Below are 27,873 nucleotides of genomic sequence, written 5' to 3'. Positions count from 1 at the left end.
CCAAAAAGTAACTATTGTACTATACAGGAAGCCTGTGATATGCAGGGGGTTAGATTAGATTAGAAGTAACGGAAGAGGAGAAGGACCTCGGAGTCCTGGTTGACAGCAGGATGACTATGAGTCGGCAATGTGACGTGGCCGTGAAAAAAGCTAATGCGGTCTTGGGATGCATTAGGCGAGGTATTTCAAGTAGGGATAAGGAGGTGCTGGTTCCGTTGTACAACGCACTGGTAAGACCACATTTGGAGTACTGCGTGCAGTTCTGGTCTCCCATGTTTAAAAAGGATGAACTCAAACTGGAACGGGTACGGAGAAGGGCCACTAGGATGATCCGAGGAATGGAAAACCTGTCATATGAAAGGAGACTCGAGGAGCTCGGTTTGTTTACCTTAAGCAAAAGAAGGCTGAGGGGGGATATGATTGCTCTCTTTAAGTATATCAGAGGGATAAATACCAGGGAGGGAGAGGAATTATTTCAGCTCAGTACTAATGTGGACACGAGAACGAATGGATATAAACTGGCCGTCGGGAAGTTTAGGCTTGAAATTAGACGAAGGTTTCTAACCATCAGAGGGGTGAAGTTCTGGAACAGCCTTCCGAGGGAAATAGTGGGGGCGAAAGACCTCTCTGGCTTTAGGAAGAACTGAGTGTAGCATTGGGAGCAGCCTCTGATGTTTTACTGTCTAGCTGGCTTGCTTCCTAGAATGAACACGCATTGAGTGGGGTGATCTACAGAGAGTAGCTCAAACCTTCAAAGTGTCAGGCCAGCATCAGGACATTAGCACATCAGGGGATGGGTGGGTATGGCAGTGACATCACAAAGGCCTTTTGCAGGACCTCAGCCTATTGGTCAAAGGTGGTGGGGTAGTGGTGACCTCACAGAGAGATGCTGACATCAGCCAGGCAGGACAGGGGCGCAGGGCCAGGGAAACCTCAGAGACCCCTGTGGCTTTGCTTCAGCAAGTCTCCTTCTCGAGGTCTCTCTTTGAGGACTGAGAGAGTATTAGGGTTCACGTATGTGAGTGCGAGCAGGAGCCTCTTTCGAGTTTTCTCCTTTCCTTTTACTGATTTTACTAGAAAACCGACGTCCCTGTTTAGAAGGTAAGAGCCTCCAAGAGGTTTTGGAACCTGCTCAGTCTGATCCATCTGGTTCCAGCTGAATTCTAGGCATGGAAAACACTAGTTTAAGGTGGCAGAATTTTATTCCCTCCCTGGGATTTTGTCCCGTAGAATCACTGGGGACATTAGGGTTTGTCCTTTTCGTTTTACCTTTTCCTCCATCCCTCCTTCCTTTCTCTTCATCTCTTACTTCTTTTGTCCTTTCTCCTGTTCCCCTCCCACCACCAGGAGTGGGGTGTGTGTGTGTGTTTGTGTGTTGCTGGGGGTGCTCTTCACCTCCCCTTGTGGGAAGTTCATCCAAAACTGTGGGATTGAAATAGTGCTTGGACTCCACTGACACTAGATGCTGCGATCCTGTGGCTCAGCATTAGTGTCTGGGATGACTTGGGGCAAGATCTCAACCTCTGTGTAACCCACTTCACTGCTGCCAGAATCCCTCCTGCCCCCCCCCTGCTAGAGCCGCCTCCCTGCCCAACCTGGGTGGGGGTGGAGAAGAGGGTTCTGAGAACTTGAGCTGTGGTTTGGAGGTGGAACAGCTGTCAAGGGCACTGAGGGGGAGGTAGCAGGAGCTCACCCTACAAGGAGGGGGGTTGGCACTGGAGGTTACTAGAAAGGACAAGAAGACTCCATTCTGGGGGTCAGGAGGTGAATCCATCCCTCAGTGGTGGGCAGGTGCTGGGTGGAAATACTGCTGGTTCCAGGTGCCCTTAATTCCCCCTGATTCCTCGGGGCGTTTGAGTCTCTGACAGGTTCTCGTTCCCTTGCAGCAGGAGGACGTCACGGCCAAAGTGATGCACCAACTCCGCATCATCCGGCACTTGCGCCAGGTGCCTGAGACACTGCGGGGGCTGTGCCTCTGAGGCCATCAGCAACTCCCGCTCCCTGCTGCAGGTACTGCTCTGGCTCATTGTAAATGGGGAGCTAGTGGAAGGGGAAATGGAGCCGCCTGGCACTCACTAAAAGGGAAAGTGGTGGATTCTCCATCTCTTGATGTCATTGAATGAAGACTAGATGCCTTTCTGGAATGTGTGTGCCCCAAAAAGTAACTATTGTACTATACAGGAAGCCTATGATATGCAGGGGGTTAGATTAGATGCTCTAAAGGTCTCTTCTGGCCATAAAGTCTACTAATTTTGTTAAACCTGAGTGTAGAATTGGGAGCAGCCTCTGATGTTTTACTGTCTAGCCGGCTTGCTTCCTAGAATGAACACTCATTGAGTGGGCTGATCTGCAGAGAGTAGCTCAAACCTTCAAAGTGTCTGGCCAGCGGCGGGAGACGCCGGGGCCAGAGCCTCTTGGGGAGCCGCTTGGCCAGGGGGGCCGGACTGAGCCGCGCCGCACCCCGCCCCAGCTTACCTGCTGCCTCCCTGTTTCAGGCTTCCCGCGAACATTTGATTCCCGGGAAGCAGGGGCCGGGGAGGAACAGGGGGCGGAGCGTTCAGGGGCGGGGGCGGAGTTGGGGCGGGGCTGGGGCGGAGTTGCCGCGGGGCTGGGGGCGGGGAAGGGGCGGAGTTGGGGCGGGGCTGGGGCCCCATGGAGTGTCCTCCTTTTTAAAAACTAAAATGTGGTAACCCTATATTAGTACTTCAGGGGATGGGTGTGTGTGGCAGTGACATCACAAAGGCCTTTTGCAGGACCTCAGCCTATTGGTCAAAGGTGGTGGGGAGGTGGTGACCTCACAGAGAGATGCTGACATCAGCCAGGCAGGACAGGGGCGCAGGGCCAGGGAAACCTCGGAGACCCCTGTGACTTTGCTTCAGCAAGTCTCCGTCTCGAGGTCTCTCTTTGAGGACTGAGAGAGTATTAGGGTTCACGTATGTGAGTGCGAGGAGGAGCCTCTTTCGAGTTTTCTCCTTTCCTTTTACTGATTTTACTAGAAAACAGACGTCCCTGTTTAGAAGGTAAGAGTCTCCGAGAGGTTTGGAACCTGTTCAGTCTGATCCATCTGGTGCCAGCTGAATTCTAGGCATGGCAAACACTAGTTTAAGGTGGCAGAATTTTATTCCCCACCTGGGATTTTGTCCCATAGAATCACTGGGGACATTAGGGTTTGTCTTTTTTGTTTTACCTTTTCCTCCATCCCTCCTTCCTTTCTCTTAATCTCTTACTTCTTTTGTCCTTTCTTCTGTTTCCTTCCCACCACCAGGAGGTAGGTGTGTGTGTGTGGTGTGTGTATGTGTTGCTGGGGGTGCTCTGCATCTCCCATTGTGGGAGGTCCATCGAAAAATGTGGGGTTGAAATAGTGCTTGGACCCCACTGACATTAGATGCTGCCACTTTGGTCGTTGATGCTCCAGTTGGATGGGGGGTGGGGAAGGCACCTCCTAGGGAGTCCAGGACAGTGTGTGTGGGTCTCTTTGCTCTGAGCTGCTGAAGGAGTTGGGGGCTGAAGGCATCACTGAGAGGGGGGAGTGTGGGCCCAATCTGCCCTGGGTCCCGGAGGTGGGAAGGGGGCACATTGCCCCACCATGCTCCTGTCCTTTCCCCAAGTGGCAGCACGCGTCACCCTGTCCCCTTCTCTCCCTGGTGCAGGGACCCCCAGGGACTCGGAGGAGGAGGAGGAATGGGTGGACGTGGTCACAGAGGAGTCTGCTCTCAAAAACATCCGAGAGCAGCTCCAGGGCCGAGAAAAGGTGCAAAGGTTCCCCAGCTGTGCTGGAACCGAGATTGTCCTGCCCCTTCCCAGCACCCTGACCCCCTTCAGAGGGTCTTGTCTCTGATGATCCACCCAGCCCTAATGGGGACCTTTCTCTACCATGATCTGGGACCCCCAAGATGGGGGTATTTGTCACAAACCAGCTGGGTCTCCTCCCCCCACAGGTACTGTCCCAGGTCCTGACCCTGCTTGTGTAGGAGTTGTGGGTGATTTGGACAATGGGCGGGTCCCCACTATCCCCCATTCAGGCCTGAGTCTTGCAGCTGGTGGTGGGTGGGGCAGGGAGGTCCCTGGCTAACTGACTCTCTCTCCCCTAACCCCACTCCTGGTGGGTGCAGGATGAGGCCTAGCAGCTCATGTTCCTGCACGCCATCCACCTGAGTGTCTCCCTGCACAGCAGAGAGGGCAGGACACATTGGAGCCGCACTGCTGCAAGGCGGCTGTGGTGGAGAGGATTGTGGTGAGTGAGGCTGCGGTGCCCAGCAGCTGGAGGGAGGACAGACATGGGAGGGGCAGGGTCTCCCCGGGCCAATTAATGGGGGATGGCTGGTGCTGGAGGGGCAGCTGAGGGCAGGGATTGCTGGGGCTGAAGATTGGGGAGAAGAGACAGGAGAAATTCTGAGATTGGTCACTAGTGGGCAGGAATCGGAGGAGCGGGAGGCAGGTGGGGGGATCCTGCTGGCTGTGTGGGGTGCTGCCTGTGTAATCTCCTCACTGGCAAGTGTAAGTGAGGCCAGAATGTCACATGCTACTTTGTCTCCTTTGGGTCTCACAGGAGCTCCATTGAGTTGCTGCCTGATAACTCTCCACCCAGCGGCGTCCTCGCTAACTTCCTGATTGCTGTGGGCAACCTCAGGTACCGAGACCCTCCCGCCCGGTTCCCCTAACGCCGGTGCTGCTCAGGCCCAGGGCTGGGAGTCACTGCCCCTCCCACTCCCAGCTCACCTCCCAAGGGTGACACCTGTGGCAGAGGTGGTGGGAAGGTTCACTCTCTCCTGGCTGGGCTGTTCTTTTCACTCCAGTAACATTGCAATGGCTTTGGGGAGAGGCTCACTCCCAGGATCAGATACAGGAGGGGCAGCAGGGTCCAGGGAACAGGCGCTATTCCTGCCCTGCCACTGTGTGTCTGGGAAACCTTGGCCTTATCATTGGTGCCTCAGTTTCCATTTTCGCCAGCCTCTGCCTAGTTCCCTGCAGCTTCGCGGCCGTGTTGGTGCCAGTCCCACCCCCGCACTGCACAGTCTAATACCGGCTCCTCTCTCTTCCCAGCACCATGACACCTGCCCTTGAGCCAGAGCTAGAGACCCATCTCCTTCGAGCTGCCCTGCATGCTGTCTTCACCCTGGGCACGCAGAAGGACACCACCCAAGTCCAGGTAGATCATGCTAAAGTCATGGATTGAAGAACCAGCTGTCATCCTGCCATGAATCCTGGCTAATTGCCAGCAGTGGGATGTGAATGCGAGAGGCCAAGATATGTTTTGGGGGGTCTCACCAGTGCTTCCCAGGGACCCCTCTTCCCATCCCGTGGCAGGTGTAGCCCCACTTTCCCTAACTCTGACCCATGGGTCTCCCTTGCTTTGCAGGATCTGCATAGGGTCTTGCCACACCTTGTGGATGCCATGCTGGGGAACCTGCTGGCAGAGTCCCCAGACACGGACAGGCTCCACTGCATCTTGGAGGTGAGGCCAATGAGAGGGGTGGGGGCAATTTTTCCTTCACTCTTAGATCCATTTTCCAGTCTGTCCTCCTAGCTGGGTCCCCAGTAGCCCGTCCTCGGTCAGGGCAGTCAGTGCAATGCAGTGTCAGGCCCTTCCTCCTTGAAGGTCAGGGGAAGGAGCTGGGACTTCAAGCCAGAGCTCTGCCTGGTTCTGTTGAGCACTAACCACAGGGCCCCTGGCTGGCTTGGGGAGTGAGAGTCTGAACCCCTCCTGTGAGATCCAGAAGATGGTCCTCAGAGAAGAGTCACAGGCTCCTTCCTAGAGAAACAGAAGGACCGCAGAGAATCAGCCCTTCTCTCTGACGGGCCCTGAGATTCCTGGGGGGATTGTGCTGACACTCAGTCCCTTCACCCAACCAAGGACTCGAGAGGCAGGGAGGGGTGGGGATCTGTCTCCTTCCTGTTGAGCTGTTCAGGAATCAGGCGTTCAGGGAGGATGGGACCAGCCCCGACACCGAACATTGTTCCAGTCTACAGAGACAATGACAAGTTGTGACCTGCAGGATACAAGCATCGTCCTGGGGGCAACAATCCCCTTCTAAAGCTCTGCAATCAACGAATCAGATATGCCACCCTGCGCACAATGTCTCAGCCCCCTGGAGATTGGGGAGGGGGGGTTCATTTGCACAACACATGCACCTGCCCATTGATCCTGAGCTGCCTCCTTTCCCCGCAGCACATAACTACTGGATGGTGTCCAGGGTGTCGCAGGAGAGAGCCAAGGCCATTAGGAGCAGCACGGCCCTGCTCCGACTCACCATCACCCTCCCTGAGTTTGACGTAAGTGACCTCTGACCCCAGTTTCCTGACTCCAGGCGTAGGCGGGCTGGCTCCAACTGGCTGTAGGATCTGCTGCTGAAGGGGCTGTGGGTTAAGAGTGTTCCTCCTGGGGAGGCAGAGGCAGAGCAGAGCTTAGCTGGAGTCAAGTTCTTCGTGTCCTGGTTAAGTGGTGACTGGGCTTTTAAGGGGACCGTGCTCCAGGTTCATGCCTTCCTGTCATCCTGGAGCAGCTGGGGAAGCAAGTCCTCATGGAGGGCCCTGCCCATATCCCTGTTCTCCAGGCTCCCTTGGGGGCAGAGGAAATTAAGGGTCTAGCTCTACCTTCTATCCTCTAGCATCTCCTGCAGAGGGGCTGAGGGGAAAAAGAGAGTCCTGGCCCACGGGGGACTGGGAGCTGACAGGAAAATGCTGATGGAGTCCCCTCTCCCTCTCCCTTCCATTAGAACTCAGCAGAATTCCCCAGGATGGGTCACCACGTGGCACAGCTGGCTCTGTTGATCAGTGACCCAGCCCAGGACATCAGACGGCAGGCCAAGGAGGGGGTTTACCGGCTCTACCAGCTGCTGCTGCACCAGAGGGGTAAGGAACCCAGCTGGGAAATGGCACCCACTAGAAGAGTGAGACTGGGACCCCAGCCAATTTCTCTCAGACTGACCCCGGCTGGAGGATGAGTCTCTGTCTGTCTCTTTCTCTGTTCTACACCCCTCCCCTGCAATTCTGTTGGGCCAGGCATGCAGCGAGCACTCTGCCCACTGTGCAGCCACCAATGGGATTGGAAGGACACAAGCACTGCAACCAGAATGACAAATGTGTGTGTGTCTCTCTCTCTTTCCCAGGGCTGGGCATCCATGAGGCCGAAGACCTGTGGTGCTGGGACTGGCACCAGGAGAGCAGGCTCCTGGGCTACAGGAACACAGCCAGGATGGGGGAGGTAAGGACACTCTGCCAGGGCATGAGACAGCTCAGGGAGTGGGGGTGGCTGGGTCCCCTGCAGTGGCTGCCTCCTGGAGCCACTAGATGGAGATGCCGTTCTAGCCCCAGGAGTTGGAGCCTGTCTCTGGGCAATCTGCTAATGCCTCGCATCCTGTTGGTTTTAGGTCTTGGAAAGTTCTTCTCGGAAGGGCAGAGAAGATTCTTCCTCCGGACGGCAGTGCTGGCCATCCACAACCCCCTGCTACATGTCAAGCAGGCTGGGCTGGTCCTGGCCTACTCCCTCCTGGGGAAAGCCCAAGAGCTGATGGGGGACAAGGTAAGCAGCTGCATCAGGAGATTGGGGCTTTGCCCAGGCCTCATACCCATCCTATTGCCATTCGCTGGCCTGGCAGCAAGGAGCCTGGCGGGGAATGAGAGTGAGAGCAGGTGCTACTGGGAAGGGAGATGAATTCAACTCCATGAGCAGGAGGGAACCAGCTTGTCCATGGTGCAGCTCCAACACAGCTCTTTAGCAAGGCTAATTAATGACAAGCATTAACTCATTATGGACTTATGTTCTTAGGGAATGGTGCGTTCGCTGTCGGGAAGAGTAGACAAGTCCCCTAAGTGCCCTCTGCGAGCCTCTCCTGTCCCAGAGGGCCTCACCTAGTTCCCAGTGGCCTAGTGTCCATGTCAACCAAGCCACCACCTATGGAGAACAGCAGAATTCAGTCAGCAGGGACTGCTAATCTGCCCCATTCACCAGGGCTGCCATCCTGTGGCTTCAGCATTAGTGTCTGGGATGACTTGGGGCAAGATCTCAACCTCCCCGCAACCCACTTCACTGCTGCCAGAATCCCTCCTGCCCCCCCTGCTAGAGCCGCCTCCCTGCCCAACCTGGGTGGGGCTGGAGAAGAGGGTTCTGAGAACTTGAGCTGTGGTTTGGAGGTGGAACAGCTGTCAAGGGCACTGAGGGGGAGGTGGCAGGAGCTCACTCTACAAGGAGGGGGGTTGGCACTGGAGGTTACTAGAAAGGACAAGAAGACTCCATTCTGGGGGTCAGGAGGTGAATTCATCCCTCAGTGGTGGGCAGGTGCTGGGTGGAAATACTGCTGGTTCCAGGTGCCCTTAATTCCCCCTGATTCCTCGGGGCGTTTGAGTCTCTGACAGGTTCTCGTTCCCTTGCAGCAGGAGGACGTCACGGCCAAAGTGATGCACCAGCTCCGCATCATCCGGCACTTGCGCCAGGTGCCTGAGACACTGCAGGGGCTGTGCCTCTGAGGCCATCAGCAACTCCTGCTCCCTGCTGCAGGTACTGCTCTGGCTCACTGTAAATGGGGAGCTAGTGGAAGGGGAAATGGAGCCCCTGGCACTCACTAAAAGGGAAAGTGGTGGATTCTCCATCTCTTGATGTCATTGAATGAAGACTAGATGCCTTTCTGGAATGTGTGTGCCCAAAAAGTAACTGTTGTGCTATACAGGAAGCCCATGATATGCAGGGGGTTAGATGAGATGCTCTAAAGGTCTCTTCTGGCCATAAAGTCTACTCATTTTGTTAAAACTGAGTGTAGCATTGGGAGCAGCCTCTGATGTTTTACTGTCTAGCCGGCTTGCTTCCTAGAATGAACACGCATTGAGTGTGGTGATCTGCAGAGAGTAGCTCAAACCTTCAAAGTGTCAGGCCAGCAGCAGGACATTAGCACTTCAGGGCATGGGTGTGTGTGGCAGTGACATCACAAAGGCCTTTTGCAGGACCTCAGCCTATTGGTCAAAGGTGGTGGGGAGGTGGTGACCTCACAGAGAGATGCTGACATGAGCCAGGCAGGACGGGGCGCAGGGCCAGGGAAACCTCAGAGACCCCTGTGCCTTTGCTTCAGCAAGTCTCCTTCTCGAGGTCTCTCTTTGAGAGAGTATTAGGGTTCACATACGTGAGCGCGAGGAGGAGCCTTTTTCGAGTTTTCTCCTTTCCTTTTACTGATTTTACTAGAAAACAGACGTCCCTGTTTAGAAGGTAAGAGCCTCCAATAGGTTTTGGAACCTGCTCAGTCTGATCCATCTGGTGCCAGCTGAATTCTAGGCATGGAAAACACTAGTTTAAGGTGGCAGAATTTTATTCCCTCTCTGGGATTTTTGTCCCGTAGAATCACTGGGGACATTTAGGGTTTGTCTTTTTTGTTTTACCTTTTCCTGCATCCCTCCTTCCTTTCTCCATCTTACTTCTTTTGTCCTTTCTCCTGTTCCTCTCCCACCACCAGGAGTTGTGTGTGTGTGTGTGTGTGTGTGTGTGTGTGTTGCTGGGGGTGCTCTGCATCTCCCATTGTGGAAGGTCCAACCAAGAAAGTGGGGCTGAAATAGTCCTCGGACAGTGATCCCTACCAGTGACCTGGGCCTTCCTTTGGGCTCTCTGGTGAGAACTCTCAGCCTCCCACCCCTCAGTCTCTACCCTGATTGGTTGAGCAGGGGGTTATTGACAGGGAGGAGACTCAGGTCCTTTTTGTTCTCTTTTAAGAACAAGTAAATAAGTCATAACCAGTCATCTGTTTGACGAATTTTGCTGCTTCTCTGCATTAATTGTCTCTGCGCAGTTCATGAACTGTTGTTGGTCTGGAGCTCATTTGAGAGCACTTTATTCAGGCTCTGGCTTCGGCAGGGATGGGGAGGGACCAAAAAGGCTGGTTAGTGAGAGGCTGCCTTGACCCCAGACTCACGCCTGCTCCCCGCTCGGTTCCAGGCTGTCCAGGCTCCTGAGGAGGTTCAGGAAGAAGGCTCTGCAGGTGGCCCCAGAGCCTGAGGGAAGCAGCTGCCATCTTCCCCAGGAGCAAAGCGGCTTCTCCGTCCCTGCTGGCAGGGAAGGAGCTCCCGGCCGAGTGAGGAGGTGCAAGTGCCCAGCCTTCTGGCAGAGGAAAGCCGCTCCTGGCGCAGGCGCTGAGGTGAGAGAGCCACCGGCCAGGCCGAAATGGCGCTGGCCCAGGATGCGGCTGGGCAGGCAGGACCCAGCCCAGAAGGGGAGCCGGGCAGGGTGGCTCTGGAGCTTGTTGTGTGGGAAGCACTGGCCCCAAGAGCCCAGCCCTGATTCTCAGCAGGAGTCATCGTCCTGCCTAGTCCCTGAGGACCTTCCAGCCTCCCCACAGCAGGAGGTGGAGGATCCCTGTCGCAGCACCAGCAGCTCGGCCCACTCCCCAGGGGACAGCAGCAGCACCTGGGACTCAGGCAGCAGTGAGGCCGATGGGCGCTGCTGCTTTGTTCCAGGTGAGGAGACAGGCTGGGCTCAGGGAGCAGTGAGGAGGGGGCTGTGAACACCCTGGGCCACGCACTTGACCAGTGCTATGGGGGCGGGTCCCCAGCCCAGGTGTCTGGTCTGAGCCACGTGAACCCCACTGACACTAGATGTTGTGATCCTGTGGCTTAGCATTAGTGTCTGGGATGACTTGGGGCAAGATCTCCACCTCCCCGCAACCCACTTCACTGCTGCCAGAATCCCTCCTGCCCCTCCTGCAAGAGTCCCCTCCCTGCCCTACCTGGGTGGGGCTGGAGGAGAGGGTTCTGAGAACTTGAGCTGTGGTTTGGAGGTGGATCAGCTGTCAAGGGCACTGAGGGAGAGGTGGCAGGAGCTCACCCTACAAGGAGGGGGTGTTACCAGATGTGCCCATTTCTTTGGGGTATGCTCATTTATTCGGGTTACTCTTCTGGGGAAGGGGGTTCTGTAATTCTATCAATGTACTGCTTGTGTCACTTGTCTTTTCATATGAAGCTCTACTTCTCCCTTCTGCAAGTCCCCTCCCAGTGGAACTATCCTGCAGGACCTAGGCTCCCTAGGGCTGGGTTACTCCAGCCCCAGAACCGGATGAACACCCACACACCCACACATACATTAACAGAGCAAGTGTGAGCGGATCGGGTCAATCAGCACTGTCAAGCTGACCCCTTATATGTCTCTGGACTCACTGGGCTGGATGAAGCAGCACTTTCAAGCTACCTCTCCTTATATGCCCCTAGGCTCCATTGACTGGGTCAAGCAGCACTTTCAAGCTGTTACCCTTATGCGTCCCAGATTCAGCACGTCCCTATCCCCACTCCCCCAACACAATTGTACTGGCAGTAACCTACTTGATGAGCAAACCCCACAGTATTTTGGGCGCTGCAGGGATCTTTAGCTTAGGTAAAAGAAGCGATGCTGTAGAGTGAATGGGGGAAGCTAAAAACACAAAAGAGTAAAGTTCAGCAACAGAGAGAGAAGCAACCAAGTTAACCATAAAGTTATTTATTGAATAATAGTGATAACTACACAAGGAGAGCTAAACCAACATAACATATATTATTAAAGTTTTATACCTAAGATAGAAAGGAAAACACAGAGAGAGAAAGAGGGGGGATCTCACCCACTCCATGAGGCTTGAACTGGTCGGGGTTCCCAGGTGATGGTGGTCGCAGAGGGTCCTGAATGCTGGAGACAGGCAGAGCCCCCAGCACGATCAGTCAGGAGAAGATGGAGTTCCTGTGGAACTGATGCATAGTTTGGATCTAAGCATCAGAACCCTGACTAGAGGGTGAGTAGGGATTTTTGTAGAGAAATTGCAATTGTTCAAGGGAGAACACTAGATTTGTTTATAGGTAAACTGATGACTCAAGGGTTTTCTTTAGACTAGACAATAGGAACTGATCACTCTTGGCTATGGGTGGTGTTTTCTTCCAGGGAGCTCACAATGCAACTAGGCTACTTCAGTATTTGAATATCAATTAAGGATTCATTACTAGAATTGGTCTGATAATTGCTGAGCTAGGTATGCGCAGTCATAGGTTCATTAGCATCTGGAGCAGAGATTATAGAATCATAGAATCATAGAATATCAGGGTTGGAAGGGACCTCATGAGGTCATCTAGTCCAACCCCCTGCTCAAAGCAGGACCAATTCCCAACTAAATCATCCCAGCCAGGGCTTTGTCAAGCCGGGCCTTAAAAACCTCCAAAGAAGGAGACTCCACCACCTCCCCAGGTAACGCATTCCAGTGCTTCACCACCCTCCTAGTGAAAAAGTTTTTCCTAATATCCAACCTAGACCTCCCCCACTGCAACTTGAGACCATTGCTCCTTGTTCTGTCATCTGCCACCACTGAGAACAGCCGAGCTCCATCCTCTTTGGAACCCCCCCTCAGGTAGTTGAAAGCAGCTATCAAATCCCCCCTCATTCTTCTCTTCTGGAGACTAAACAATCCCAGTTCCCTCAGCCTCTCCTCATAAGTCATGTGCTCCAGACCCCTAATCATTTTTGTTGCCCTCCGCTGGACTCTTTCCAATTTTTCCGCATCCTTCTTGTAGTGTGGGGCCCAAAACTGGACACAGTATTCCAGATGAGGCCTCACCAATGTCGAATAAAGGGGAACGATCACGTTCCTCGATCTGCTGGCAATGCCCCTACTTATACAGCCCAAAATGCCGTTGGCCTTCTTGGCAACAAGAGCACACTGTTGACTCATATCCAGCTTCTCGTCCACTGTGACCCCTAGGTCCTTTTCTGCAGAACTGCTACCCAGCCATTCGGTCCCTAGTCTGTAGCAGTGCATGGGATTCTTCCGTCCTAAGTGCAGGACTCTGCACTTGTCCTTGTTGAACCTCATCAGGTTTTTTTTGGCCCAATCCTCTAATTTGTCTAGGTCCCTCTGTATCCGATCCTACCCTCTAGTGTATTTACCACGCCTCCCAGTTTAGTGTCATCTGCAAACTTGCTGAGAGTGCAGTCCACACCATCCTCCAGATCATTAATAAAGATATTAAACAAAACCGGCCCCAGGACCGACCCTTGGGGCACTCCGCTTGAAACCGTCTGCCAACTAGACATGGAGCCATTGATCACTACCCGTTGAGCCCGATGATCTAGCCAGCTTTCGATCCACCTTACAGTCCATTCATCCAGCCCATACTTCTTTAACTTGGCGGCAAGAATACTGTGGGAGACCGTATCAAAAGCTTTGCTAAAGTCAAGGAATAACACATCCACTGCTTTCCCCTCATCCACAGAGCCAGTTATCTCATCATAGAAGGCAATTAGGTTAGTCAGGCATGACTTGCCCTTGGTGAATCCATGCTGACTGTTCCTGATCACTTTCCTCTCCTCTAAGTGTTTCATAATTGATTCCTTGAGGACCTGCTCCATGATTTTTCCAGGGACTGAGGTGAGGCTGACTGGCCTGTAGTTCCCCGGATCCTCCTTCTTCCCTTTTTTAAAGATGGGCACTACATTAGCCTTTTTCCAGTCATCCGGGACCTCCCCCGATCGCCATGAGTTTTCAAAAATAATGGCTAATGGCTCTGCAATCTCATCCGCCAACTCCTTTAGCACCCTCGGATGCAGCACATCCGGCCCCATGGACTTGTGCACGTCCAGTTTTTCTAAATAGTCCCGAACCACTTCTTTCTCCACAGAGGGCTGGTCACCTTCTCCCCATACTGTGCTGCTCAGTTCAGTAGTCTGGGAGCTGACCTTGTTCGTGAAGACAGAGGCAAAAAAATCATTGAGTACATTAGCTTTTTCCACATCCTCGGTCCCTAGGTTGCCTCCCTCATTCAGTAAGGGGCCCACACTTTCCTTGACTTTCTTCTTGTTGCTAACATACCTGAAGAAACCCTTCTTGTTACTCTTAACATCTCTTGCTAGCTGCAACTCCAAGTGTGGTTTGGCCTTCCTGATTTCACTCCTGCATGCCTGAGCAATATTTTTATACTCCTCCCTGGTCATTTGTCCAATCTTCCACTTCTTGTAAGTTTCTTTTTTGCGTTTAAGATCAGCAAGGATTTCACTGTTTAGCCAAGCTGGTCGCCTGCCATATTTACTATTCTTTCTACACATCGGGATGGTTTGTTCCTGCAACCGCAATAAGGATTCTTTAAAATACAGCCAGCCAGATTCCCATGATGCAGTGCTTCCCTGCTCTGCTCTCTGCAAGTTTTTTCTTCTGATGGGTTTTAGTTTAAGCAGAGGTGGGGGGGGGGTGTCTTTCATGAGTCAGGCTGGATACTGCACCCTGGTTCCCCAAGAACACAGAGGTGTCTGGTATCAGGGGGTTGGCACTGGAGGTTACTAGAAAGGACAACAAGACTCCATTCTGGGGGTCAGGAGGTGAATCCATCCCTCAGTGGTGGGCAGGTGCTGGGTGGAAATACTGCTGGTTCCAGGTGCCCTTAATTCCCCCTGATTCCTCGGGGCGTTTGAGTCTCTGACAGGTTCTCGTTCCCTTGCAGCAGGAGGACGTCACGGCCAAAGTGATGCACCAGCTCCGCATCATCCGGCACTTGCGCCAGGTGCCTGAGACACTGCGGGGGCTGTGCCTCTGAGGCCATCAGCAACTCCCGCTCCCTGCTGCAGGTACTGCTCTGGCTCACTGTAAATGGGGAGCTAGTGGAAGGGGAAATGGAGCCCCCTGGCACTCACTAAAAGGGAAAGTGGTGGATTCTCCATCTCTTGATGTCATTGAATGAAGACTAGATGCCTTTCTGGAATGTGTGTGCCCCAAAAAGTAACTGTTGTGCTATACAGGAAGCCTATGATATGCAGGGGGTTAGATTAGATGCTCTAAAGGTCTCTTCTGGCCATAAAGTCAACTAATTTTGGAAAAACTGAGTGTAGCATTGGGAGCAGCCTCTGATGTTTTACTGTCTAGCCGGCTTGCTTCCTAGAATGAACACGCATTGAGTGGGGTGATCCACAGGGAGTAGCTCAAACCTTCAAAGTGTCTGGCCAGCGGCAGGACAATAGCACTTCAGGGGAGGGGTGTGTGTGGCAGTGACATCACAAAGGCCTTTTGCAGGACCTCAGCCTATTGGTCAAAGGTGGTGGGGAGGTGGTGACCTCACAGAGAGATGCTGACATGAGCCAGGCAGGATAGGGGCGCAGAGCCAGGAAAACCTCGGAGACCCCTGTGGCTTAGCTTCAGCAATTCTCCTTCTCGAGGTCTCTCTTTGAGAGAGTATTAGGGTTCACGTAGGTGAGTGCGAGGAGGAACCTCTTTCGAGTTTTCTCCTTTCCTTTTACTGATTTTACTAGAAAACAGACGTCCCTGTTGAGAAGGTAAGCGCCTCGGAGAGGTTTGTAACCTCTTCAGTCTGATCCACCTGGTGCCAGCTGAATTCTAGGCATGGAAAACACTAGTTCAAGGTGGCAGAATTTTATAGCCCACCTGGGATTTTGTCCCGTGGAATCACTGGGGACATTAGGGTTTGTCCTTTTCATTTTACCTTTTCCTCCATCCGTCCTTCCTTTCGCTTCATCTCTTACTTCTTTTGTCCTTTCTCCTGTTCCCCTCCCACCACCAGGAGAGGTAGGTGTGTGTGTGTGTGTGTGTGTGTGAGAGAGTGTGTGTGTTGCGTGTTGCGGGGGGTGCTCTGCATCTCCCATTGTGGGAGGTCCACCCAAGAAAGTGGGGCTGAAATAGTCCTCGGACAGTGATCCCTACCGGTGACCTGGGCCTTCCTTTGGGCTCTCTGGTGAGAACTCTCAGCCTCCCGCCCCTCAGTCTCTACCCTGATTGATTGAGCAGGGGGTTATTGACAGGGAGGAGACTCAGGTCCTTTTTGTTCTCTTTTAAGAACAAGTAAATAAGTCATAACCAGTCATCTGTTTGACGAATTTTGCTGCTTCTCTGCATTAATTGTCTCTGCGCAGTTCATGAACTGTTGTTGGTCTGGAGCTCATTTGAGAGCACTTTATTCAGGTTATTCAATGTATGAAATTCAAGATCCGATGGTTAGATTGAAAGTCAGGGCTCTTGGGTCCTATTCCCAACTCTGCCACTGACTGGCTGTGTGACCTAAGACAAGTCAATTCTCCTTTCTCGGCCTTAGCTTCTCCCCCTTTCAAGTAGGGATAACAATCCGCTTCTATCTACCTCAGCGTAGGTGGAGGATGGGGATCCATTGGAGAGTGTCACTAGGAGCACTGCATAATATGCGGTGTCCTACCCCGTTTTTTCAGATCAGATTATGACAGAATAGAATAGCTGAAATATTTAATTTTTTTTGTATTTTATTATTTTGAAATTGTCAAGTGCAGCAGGCTCCAGGAAGGTGTGTAAAGTGCCGGGATGTCAGGAGATGGGATGCGCTGTCACCCCCGCACTAGGGCAGTGTTCTGCACCCCTTGCTGCTGGCTGAATTTCTCTGTCCCTTGGCAATAAGACAGACGCTTGTTTTCACAGCCAGTCGATCGCCCAGTGTCATCACCCTGCCTGCTGGCTGGGCAGGGTAACTCCTCTGGTCACCACCCTCTCTAGCCTGCCTTGGGCTTGGAGAGTGAGGAGGAGGGCAAGGGACAGCTGGCGACCCTGAACATCCACCATCCATCGCTCCATCACCCAGAGCAAGTGAGTGGCATTAGGGTTCCTCTGTGGCGTCCCCGTCTGTCTGGGGAGAGGCAGAAAGAGGGGGAGAGAATCTCTCCCAAAGGAGATTGGATTTGCAATCCATGGGAGCAGATCATGCAATGAACTCCAGCCAGTGTGTTTAGATTGCATTCCCTGCACCCCTGTGCGGGGAGCAGGAGCTGCTCTGGCTGCGGCAGGGATGGGGAGGGACCAAAAAGGCTGGTTAGTGAGAGGCTGCCTTGACCCCAGACTCACGCCTGCTCCCCGCTCGGTTCCAGGCTGTCCAGGCTCCTGAGGAGGTTCAGGAAGAAGGCTCTGCAGGTGGCCCCAGAGCCTGAGGGAAGCAGCTGCCATCTTCCCCAGGAGCAAAGCGGCTTCTCCGTCCCTCCTGGCGGGGAAGGAGCTCCCGGCCGAGTGAGGAGGTGGAAGTGCCCAGCCTTCTGGCAGAGGAAACCCGCTCCTGGCGCAGGCGCTGAGGTGAGAGAGCCACCGGCCAGGCCGAAATGGAGCTGGCCCAGGATGCGGCTGGGCAGGCAGGACCCAGCCCAGAAGGGGAGCCGGGCAGGGTGGCTTTGGGGCTTGTTGTGTGGGAAGCACTGGCCCCAAGAGCCCAGCCCTGATTCTCAGCAGGAGTCATCGCCCTGCCCGGTCCCTGAAGACCTTCCAGCCTCCCCACGGCAGGAGATGGAGGATCCCTGTCGCAGCACCAGCAGCTCGGCCCGCTCCCCAGGGGACAGCAGCAGCGCCTGGGACTCAGGCAGCAGCGAGGCCGATGGGCGCTGCTGCTTTGTTCCAGGTGAGGAGCCAGGCTGGGTTCAGGGAGGGGTGAGGAGGGGGCTGTGAACACCCTGGGCCACGCACTCGACCAGTGCTATGGGGGCGAGTCCCCTGCCCAGGTGTCTGGCCTGAGCCACGTGAACCCCACTGACACTAGATGCTGCCACTTTGTGGTTGATGCTCCAGTTGGGTGTCGGGAGGGGAAGGCATCCCAGGGAGTCCAGGAGAGTGTGGGGGGTCTCTTTCCTATGGGCTCCTGAAGGAGTTGGCGGCTGAAGGCATCACTGAGAGGGGGGAGTGTGGGGCCCAATCTGCCCTGGGTCCCGGAGGTGGGAAGGGGTCACATTGCCCCACCATGCTCCTGTCCTTCCCCCGAGTGGCAGCAGGCGTCACCTTGTCCACTTCTCTCCCTGGTGCAGGGACCCCCAGGGACTCAGAGGACGAGGAGGAAGAATGGGTGGACGTGGCCACAGAGGAGGCTGCTCTCAAAAACATCTGAGAGCAGCTCCAGAGCACGAGAAAGAACCTCTTTTGAGTTTTCTCCTTTCTTTTACTGGTTTTACTAGAAAACATACATCCCTGTTTAGAAGGTAAGAGCCTCCAAGAGGTTTGGAACCTATCCTTTTTGTTTTCTTTCCTCCATCCCTCCTTCCTTTCTCTTCATCTCTTACTTCTTTTGTCTTTTCTCCTGTTCCCCTCCCACCACCAGGAGGGGTGTGTGTGTGTGTGTGTCTTGCTGGGGGTACTCTTCATCTCCCATTGTGGGAGGTCCATCCAAAAATGTGGGGTTGAAATAGTGCTTGGACCCCACTGACACTAGTTGCTGCGATCCTGTGGCTTCAGCATTAGTGTCTGGGATGACTTGGGGCAAGATCTCAACCTCCCTGCAACCCACTTCATGCTGCCAGAATCCCTCCTGCCCACCCTGCTAGAGCCGCCTCCCTGCCCAACCTGGGTGGGGGTGGAGAAGAGGGTTCTGAAGACTCAAGCTGTGGTTTGGAGGTGGAACAGCTGTCAGGGGCACTGAGGCGGAGGTGGCAGGAGCTCACCCTACAAGGAGGGGGGTTGGCACTGGAGGTTACTAGAAAGGACAAGAAGACTCCATTCTGGGGGTCAGGAGGTGAATCCATCCCTCAGTGGTGGGCAGGTGCTGGGTGGAAATACTGCTGGTTCCAGGTGCCCTTAATTCCCCCTGATTCCTCGGGGCGTTTGAGTCTCTGACAGGTTCTCGTTCCCTTTCAGCAGGAGGACGTCACGGCCAAAGTGATGCACCAGCTCCGCATCATCCGGCCCTTGCGCCAGGTGCCTGAGACACTGCGGGGGCTGTGCCTCTGAGGCCATCAGCAACTCCCGCTCCCTGCTGCAGGTACTGCTCTGGCTCACTGTAAATGGGGAGCTAGTGGAAGGGGAAATGGAGCCCCCTGGCACTCACTAAAAGGGAAAGTGGTGGATTCTCCATCACTTAATTTCATTGATGTCATTTTATGAAGACTAGATGCCTTTCTAGAATGTGTTTGCCCAAAAAGTAACTATTGTTCTACATAGGAAGCCTGTGATATGCAGGGGGTTAGATTAGATGCTCTAAAGGTCTCTTCTGGCCATAAAGTCTACTAATTTCGGAAAAACTGAGTGTAGCATTGGGAGCAGCCTCTGATGTTTTACTGTCTAGCCGGCTTGCTTCCTAGAATGAACACTCATTGAGTGGGGTGATCCACAGGGAGTAGCTCAAACCTCCAAAATGTCTGGCCAGCGGCAGGACATTAGCACTTCAGGGGATGGGTGGTTGTGGCAGTGACATCACAAAGGCCTTTTGCAGGACCTCAGCCTATTGGTGAAAGGTGGTGGGGTGGTGGTGACCTCACAGAGAGATGCTGACATCAGCCAGGCAGGATAGGGGCGCAGAGCCAGGGAAACCTCAGAGACCCCTGTGGCTTAGCTTCAGCAATTCTCCTTCTCGAGGTCTCTCTTTGAGGACTGAGAGAGTATTAGGGTTCACGTATGTGAGTGCGAGCAGGAGCCTCTTTCGAGTTTTCTCCTTTCCTTTTACTGATTTTACTAGAAAACAGACGTCCCTGTTTAGAAGGTAAGAGTCTCCGAGAGGTTTGGAACCTGTTCAGTCTGATCCATCTGGTGCCAGCTGAATTCTAGGCATGGCAAACACTAGTTTAAGTTGGCAGAATTTTATTCCCCACCTGGGATTTTGTCCCATATCACTGGGGACATTAGGGTTTGTCCTTTTTGTTTTACCTTTTCCACTATCCCTCCTTCCTTTCTCTTCATCTCTTACTTCTTTTGACCTTTCTCCTGTTCCCCTTCCACCACCAGGAGGGGTGAGGCGGGCTGGCTCCAACTGGCTGTAGGATCTGCTGCTGCAGGGGTTGTGGGTTAGGGGTGTTCCTCTTGGGGAGGCAGAGGCAGAGCAGAGAATGAGCTTGGGTAGAGTCAAGTTCTTCTTGTCCTGGTTAAGTGGTGACTGGGCTTTTAAGGGGACCATGTTGATCGTTCACACACACACCCTGCCGAGTGCTGCAGGGAGGTGAAGGAGGAAACGGTTGGCACAGAGATGAAGCAGACTGAAGTAGGGACAAACACAAGGGTGGAGCAGTCCATGGTGGGTTCCTGTGCGCTGCCCTGAAGGGAGTATAGAGCATGGGCCTGGGGAAGGCCAAAACTCACATCCAGGTAGATCATCAACCTACTCCTCTGTCCCAAGGGCCAGGAAGGCCTCTGGTTTTTGCTCTCTTCGGTAGCTGGAGCTGCTCTGATTTGGGGGTGGGGTGGGCAGAGGTGGGAAGAGGCCATAGGATTTAATCAAGTGTCAGGGGGAGACTCCCCCTCTGCGGGAGATTATGTTGCCCCTCTGTGGGGAATCCCTTCCTTGCAGATGCTGGACTCTGCCAGGAAGCCCAGCTCCCATCCCTAGCAGCTTGGCTGTTCCCTACCTGCTGTGCACCAGGCCCTCTGCAGAGAGCTGCTCTGGGCAAGGACTGCAGAGCCAGCTGTCATCCTGGTAGGTGTAGCCCCAGGTTCCATAACCCTGACCCATGGTCTCCCTCCGCTTTCAGGCTCTGAAGAAGGCCTGCCCAGAGACATGGATGCCATGCTGAAGAGCTTGTTGACAGCAACCCCCAGCACAGACAATCTCCAGCACATCTTGGAGGTGAGCATAATGGTCAGGGGGAGCAGGAATTTTACCTTAGCCCTGGGGAGGCCTGGAAATGAGAGACTGGATGATCCACTGTTTCCATTGTGTCCTGCTACCTGAGAGCCATCCGTGGTCAGGGCAGTGAGTGCAGGGCAGTGTTGGGGCCCTTCCACCTTCAGGGATAGAGGGAAGGCGCTGGTGCTCGACAACAGGGCTCTGCCTGGTTCTGTTGAGCACTAACTCCAAGGCCCCAGGCAGGCTTGCGGAGTGAGAGCATCAGACCCCTGTGAGGTCCAGGAGAAGGCCCTCTGAGAAGAGCACTGGCTCCTTCCTAGGAAGCTGCTGAGATTCTCAAGGAGGGATTCATCCCTTCTCTCCCATGGACACAGAGGATTGTAAGGAGCAGGGCATTGTCCTTTATCCAACAGAGACCTGTCCTAGCTCTCACCCACAAACCTGGGAGAGAGCTGGGCACTTGACCGGATCCTACCCCTGCACTTGCCCTGGTACACTTTCTTCTCCCCTCCTGCCTTGGCTATTAAGCTATGGCTCTATGAACATGAAACAAACAGGAACTTCTTCTCTATCTCTAAGCCAAACTGGTTTATCAAGTCTGACCCCTCAACATATTTCAGGGGGCGTATTTCCAGTACATGTATAGAACTCGTTATACCCCACTCAGACCTACATCACACAAGGATATTCATCACCAGAGTGTTGTCAGCTTTACAAACATAAGAGCGGCCATACTGGGTCAGACCCAAGGTCCATCTAGCCCCATATCCTGTCTTCTGACAGTGGCCAATGCCAGGTGCCCCAGAAGAAATGAACAGAACAGGTAATGATCAAGTAGTCCATCCCCTGTCGCCCAGTCCCAGCTTCTGGCAAATAGTTGCTAGGGACAGCATCCTTACCCATCCTGGCTAATAGCCATTGATGGACCTATCCTCTATGAGCTTACCTAGTTCTTTGTTGAACCCTGTTATAGTCTTGGTCTTCACAACATCCTCTGGCAAGGAGTTCCACAGGTTGACTATGTGTTGTGTGAAAAAATACCTCCTATTTTTATTTTTCAACCTGCTGCCTATTAATTTCATTTGGTGACCCCTAGTTCTTGAACGATGAGGAGTAAATAACATTTCCTTATTTACTTTCTCCACCCCAGTCACGATTTCAAAGACCTCTTATCATATCCCCCCCTTAGTCATCCCTTTTCTAAGATGAAAAATCCCAGTCTTCTTAACCTCTCCTCATTTGGCAGCTGTTCCATACCCCTCCAGATCCCTTTCTTGAGTGGTAACAGCTAATTTAGATCCCATCATTTTATATGTAGAGTTGGGATTGTATTTTCCAATGTGCATTTCTTTGCATTTATCAACATTGAATTCTGAACATTGAACATTGCCATTTTGTTGTGCAGTCACCCAGTGTGGTGAGATCCTTTTGTAGCTCTCTGCAGTCTGCTTGGGATTTAACTATCTTGAGTAGTTTTTTTATCATCTGCAAATTTTGCCACCTCACTGTTTACCCCTTTTTCCAGATCATTTATGAATATGTTGAACAGCACTGGTCTCAGTTCAGACCCCAGGGGGACACCACCATTTACCTCTCTCCATTCTGAAAACTGACCATTTATTCCTACCCTTTGTTTCCTATCTTTTAACCAGTTACCAATCCATGAGAGGACCTTATTAGGTACCTGTATGGTACAATAATTCTGCATTGAATCAGTTGATTCAATTGCTTATTCTTTGGGGTGCAGAGACCCTCTGTTCTCCCCCTGGGGTGACAGAACCCTGATTGTCACATCTGTCTTTCAGGCTCTGTCCCAGCCTCTCACAGAGATGTATCCTGCAGCCAACCCAGCTCAGGGAGCAGTGGAGACAGGTGATCTCATCCTGTCAACCCAAGCAACATGGGTCTCATTGAGGCTCAGATGGAAGATTCCATGCATCTCCTGGAGGTAAGAATCGTTGACTCTTCCTGCCACTTGGGGCTCTTGCAACAAACGGGGCTACTGCTACATACCCTGGTTGGGAGCTTTCCCTATCCCTGGATCCCAGCCCTGGTACAGAGACCTATTTCTCATCATGATATCCTCCTTTTATTCTCAGAGGATGTGTCCAGGATCCTGGATAATGTTTTCTGCAGGAGGTTTGAACGGGGAGAGATCACTCACTGTCAGGACCCAGAGGTCTTCAACCCGGGGCTGTAGGGTTCATGGAAGCAGCCACACTCCAACCCTCCACCTGGAAGCCTGCTGAAAATTGCTAACCTAGGACCCATGAAGTTCAGCCCCAGTTTGAGGCTCCACTCCTGAGGTCCTATTGGAGGAGTCCCAGAGAAGCTAATTGGCCCTCTGGCCCTGCTTAAGGCAGCAGCAGGAAAAGGAAGCTGACTGAACACCAGGGCTGCTCCCTGTTCTGGACCATGTGCTGCCTGTTTCTGCTGCGGCTCCCCTGGCTTGATTTCGTGGCATCTGATTTGTGGTTGTGATTGCAAGTTTCTCTTGTGCTTCTGATCTTCCAGAATCCTGACCCAGCTGAGTCTCAACTCCTGTCATGTGAGTGTGGACTCTGGCCTGACCAGTAGGTCTGGCTGCCCTTGACCGAGCCGTGACATTGTACAATTTCTCCAATGCTCTTTTTTGCTGTCCAGCAAGATACGCCAGTACCTTGGCTCCCAAAGTCCTGATTGCCTGCTATTCAAGGGCTGAGGGGTAGTGCTTGTATTGCCCCCACCCCCACCCCAGCTGCTTTTCCTATGGGAATCTCCCTAGAGCAGAGGAGAAATCTCCTCTTTTCTTAGGATCAGTCCCAACAGTAATTCCACCCACCCTGGCCTCACCTCAGCTACTTTGTTGACCTGGGATCAGGGACCACTTTTGAAGCCCTTAGCATGTGGGTGGAGGTGGGAGCAGAGGCTGAAGCTCCAGCAGTTTCCACCAAAGAACACCACCTTGTCTTTCTATGGTCTGACTAGGGCTCACCATCCATCTTGGAGCTGAACACCAAATGGGAGCTGATAGATTGTCCTTGGTGGGCCATGTTCTTGTGTGTGATGGAGCTGTGTGCCAGAGAGGGCCAGGAGAAGATGCACCACGCATGGCCAGGACCGGGCTAAACAGTCTGTAATGGTAGGTGAGTCAAACCTTGGCCACGTATAGATACCTTAGGCATCCGTGGGGGCTGAATCTGGGCCCTTCGCTGCCAAGAGCACAACTCACTCCAATTTGAGTCATTACGGTAGTGACCCCTATCAGCCCCTCTGAGGGGGTCAGTATTATCTCTGTTAGCTGGCGCACAGGGATGGAAAGCAACTGTCTGCAAGGTCACACACAACATCGCTGCCAGAGGCAGGAAGGAAGCATGGTACTGATACCAGTCCAGCTCCAACCACTAGACTCCACCCGCCTCTAAAGCCAGAGAACCCCAGGAGCCCTGACTCTGACAGCTAGGCCTTAAATGACAAGACCAACCTCCCTCCCACTCAGGAATCCATAGAAAGGGACCATCTGCTGAGCTCCCCTTTGCAATGACAGTGTCAGAGACCATTGCTAGTGGGTGCCAAGTGACTGAGCAGGGAACTCCTTGAGAGACTCCTAGAGACTTGCAGGTGTTTCACTGGGACCCTCTGGGGTCCGTGGAAAGAGAGCTGCATTGAAGAGACTCTCCTGCTCTAACAAAGGGTTTCTATGCTCCTAGAGAGTCAGCCAGTGAGGCCAGTTTTCAGAATGTGGAAGAGCTGTTTGGCGATGGGTTGGAGGATTCACCATGTAGGTGGCAGCAGCTGCAGTGCCTGGGGTCCCCATGGCCCAAGCCTCCACTCCTGACACACTCAGCTAATTTCCCACTGCTCTCAGTGGGGCTTTGGCTTTAGCTGCTGGGCCTGCGTGCCTAGACAGAGGACTCAGGTATTTCCATCAGGCTGCTCAGTGGCAAATACAGCCATCCACAGAAGTGAAGAAGAATGGAAGTGAAAGAGTAAAGCTGGAGCATCCGCTGAGCTGCTGCACTCAAGTGAGCAGAGCTGGGGAGAGAAGAGGGAGAACGCGAAGGTGGCTGGTGGCAGTAAGGAGGAAAAACAGTTTGGGAGCCAGGAGCGTAGAAATAAATAGTTAATGATGAATACTGCGGGCTTTGTCTTGTGTGGTGAAGGGTTGAAAATGGGTCTCTTTACTATCACACTCAACTTTAAAATAGCCTTGTACGATGAAAGGGCAGGTCTATAAAGGTAAGAAGTCACTCTAGGGGCTTGACATCCCAGTTTCTGTCACTACTGCATGCTTCTATCAACATGATCTCAAGCCAACAAATCCCTGAGGTGGTAGCAGTAGTGAGCTCTTCTTCTCTTTTTCTGGACTAGCCACCAGAAAAAGGACACAATACATGTGGCCAAGGAAATAGAGAGGCATGGGGGTCAGTCGCAGTGTTGCCTGTTAATATGGCTCTTGTCAGGGAGCACGGCAGGTTACTTTGGACTAGGTAGGAGCCACATGTCTCCAAACCTGCACATCCCGAGGCTCCAGAGACACCTCTTCAGATCCCAGAGCTTATGTTATGTGTCCTCTCCTGCCACACTCACCTGTTGGTGACTAATGCAGTCACAGAGTTCAGGCTCAGTGTCATGCATTCCTCTGGGCTGCAACAAGCAGGAGGACTTGAACTGCAGTGGATCCTCCTGTGCATGGGCTGAGTGGGCAACCTCCCTAATGCCATATCTGGTTTCCAGCCCATCTACACTAAGGAGGAGGTGATGGACTTACCCCAAAGGTGGGTGTGGGAAGAAGCAGAGTGAAGCGGTGATCAGAAAGCCATCCCATAGCATTCCACCTAGAGTCATTCCAACAACCACCTGGCTCCTTCCTGCTGTAGGCCGCAGCCCCTAGGTTCCATAGGGAATTTTTGAATGAACCCTCTAGAAAGCTGCCTCTGGCTCTCTACAAGCTCTCACACAGCCCTATCATGAGAGGTAAGGAATAAGGTCCTGCCTCCCACAACTGCTCAGGGGAATCTTCTCAGAGAAATCACTACAGGGCGTTATGCATCTCTACAAACAGATCACTTTGCATTGTGTAGTCAAGAAGCTGCACCACTCTTTTTAGAGAAACATTAACACCCACTGGGATTTCTGCTCTAAATACTCCGGGCCTGAGGGAAGGATTCTGTGGGAAAAGAGGCCGTTCCCTTGCTCCAATCCAGGCTCTGCTGTTCTGATGCTGCAGAGCAGATAGGGAAGGCTTGAGGGTTCCTGGAGAGCATGCTGCAACGCCAGCAATCCCATGCTGCAATGCCAGCAATCCCATTCTGCCTCAGCCCTAGGGACACGTTCTCTTTCTCCCCCGGCAGCTTCCAATGGAGGGAAGAAAGGAACACGTAAGATGGAGTCTCTCCCTGGCTTATAGATAACCCAACCTGCAGTAACCCAGGTGTGGACTCGGAGGAATGCTGTGGTGCAGTGTATGTGCCCTGCAAGACATCTCTCGTGAAGGGAAGCAACACTGCTCTTGGCACTGGAACCTGGGCAATAAGGAAGAGGAGCTGGAAATTCTCCCTGGGGTGGGGAAATGGGGAAACCCGGTGGGACGATGTGTATGACTGGAATGTTAATGTCACTGGTTACAACCCATTGAGGTAGGGGAGAGAGGATAAAAGTGGTGGGCAGGATGGCACTTTACATTAGACCAGCGGTTCTCAAACTGTGGGTCAGGACCCCAAAGTGGGTTGCAACCCCATTTTAATGGGGTCACCAGGGCTGGCATAAATTTGCTGGGGCCTGGGGCCAAAGCTGAAGCCCAAGCTCCACTGCCTGAGGTTGAATCCAAAGCTTGAGGCCTTCAGCCCTGGACAGTCAGGCTCAGGTTGCAGGCCCCATGTCTGGGGCTGAAGCCCTTGGGCTTTGATTTTCGCCTCCCCACGCAGGGTGATGGGGCTCGGGCTTTGGCTTTCCCCCCACACCTGGAGTGGTGGGGCTCGGGAGGGCTCAGGCTTCAGTCTCCCCTCCTGGCGTCGTTTAGTAATTTTTGTTGTCAGAAGGGAGTCGGAGTGCAGTGAAGTTTGAGAATCCCCACATTAGACACATCATTACCTGTTTTATGTTCTTGGTTATTGAGAACCCCAGGACCTCGAATGGATAGGGATCAATCTGCTAATTCACACAGCCCAGCAGGTGAACCGGTGGGGGGCTGGCACAGTTCACTGAATCCAAACCAGAGAGCAGGAAACGTTTCTCCTTTTGCACCTGTCTGTGACTTGTGGGAAGAAATTAGGTTAGCACGGGGGACTTCCTACTGGGAGACAGACGGGGAGGTCTCCCGTAGCCAGGAGTAAATCATCCTTGGAGATTTTGAAAAATTATAAATACTTTTCTAATGCAAAGTACCCAACTAGGGGTGACTCTATTGTGGGCCTCCTTGTGGTGGATAAAGATGAACTGATCACTGGACTGGATGTTCGTGGTTGCTCTGGGGCACTGATCATGACTTGACTGTATTCAGTTAGGACCAGTAAGGAGGTTTTGGAACAAATTGATAAATTAAACAGCAATAAGTCACCAGAACCAGATGGTATTCACCCAAGAGTTCTGAAGAAACTCAAATGTGAAATTGCAGTACTACTAATTAACTGTGGTATGTAACCTATCCTTTAAATCAGCTTCCATACCAGATGTCTGGAGTATAGCTAATACGACACCAATGTTTTTAAAAGGCTCCAGAGATGCTCCCGGCAATTACAGGCCAGTAAGGCTAACTTCAGTACCAGGCAAATTGGGTGAAATGATAGTAAAGAGCAGAATTATTAGACACACAGATGTGGAAGCAGAGAAAGAACTGACAGGAAGGGGATGCAATGCATGACAGTTCGTTAGCAAGAGTTAGGCTAACTGTAACCCTAATAACGCGAGATTTGTAGAAGCGAGGAATGTGTGAGGCGAGTGGGAAAGAACTGTGTGAGAAGTTGTTGCGACCTTGTGTAGATAATATGGAATGTAGACTAAGAGTCTACATTAGTGAGCAAAACAAGATATCAGAATGACCTATGTATAAACAAAATGCAGCTGTTGCTCATTATTGTCTGTAACAAAAGGTATAAATGCTTGCTGTAATTGTTTACCTGTTGAGAGACCTGCTTAGCTCTCTCCCTCTATGCAATTGATAGAGAGAGAGAAAATAAAGTATCTGATTTGCTGTACCCAAACAAAAAGTGAGAACTCTGTTATTCTCCGACACAGATAAACACTATTTGTTGGGGAAGAGTGAACATGGTTTTTGTAAAGGGAAATCATGCCTCACGAATCTACTAGAATTCTTTCAGGGAGTCAACAAGCATGTGGATAAAGGTGATCCAGTGCATATAGTGTACTTAGATTTTCAGAAAGCCTTTGCCAAGGTCCCTCACCAAAACCTCTGAAGCA

At 52.6% G+C, this 27,873-nt stretch overlaps 1 protein-coding gene across 1 annotated transcript in view; it reads left to right on the top strand.

The window, feature by feature from the left end:
* LOC135889471 (zinc finger protein 271-like) overlaps nt 1-4,630 on the top strand; it is a gene marked incomplete at its 3' end in the record, with an annotated part of 81,730 nt that extends 77,100 nt beyond the window's left edge. Inside the window, exon 7 of the mRNA XM_065417340.1 lies at nt 4,550-4,630. Within this exon, the coding sequence (XP_065273412.1) occupies nt 4,550-4,630 (81 nt within the window). The remainder of the gene's footprint in view (nt 1-4,549) is intronic.
* Nucleotides 4,631-27,873: the final 23,243 nt, after the last annotated feature.

This window comes from Emys orbicularis, chromosome 15 (assembly GCF_028017835.1).
Source record: "Emys orbicularis isolate rEmyOrb1 chromosome 15, rEmyOrb1.hap1, whole genome shotgun sequence".
NCBI classification, from domain to species: Eukaryota; Metazoa; Chordata; order Testudines; family Emydidae; genus Emys; species Emys orbicularis.
Note: the sequence above shows the minus strand (reverse complement) of the source record. Positions and strands in the feature narration are given on the sequence as shown.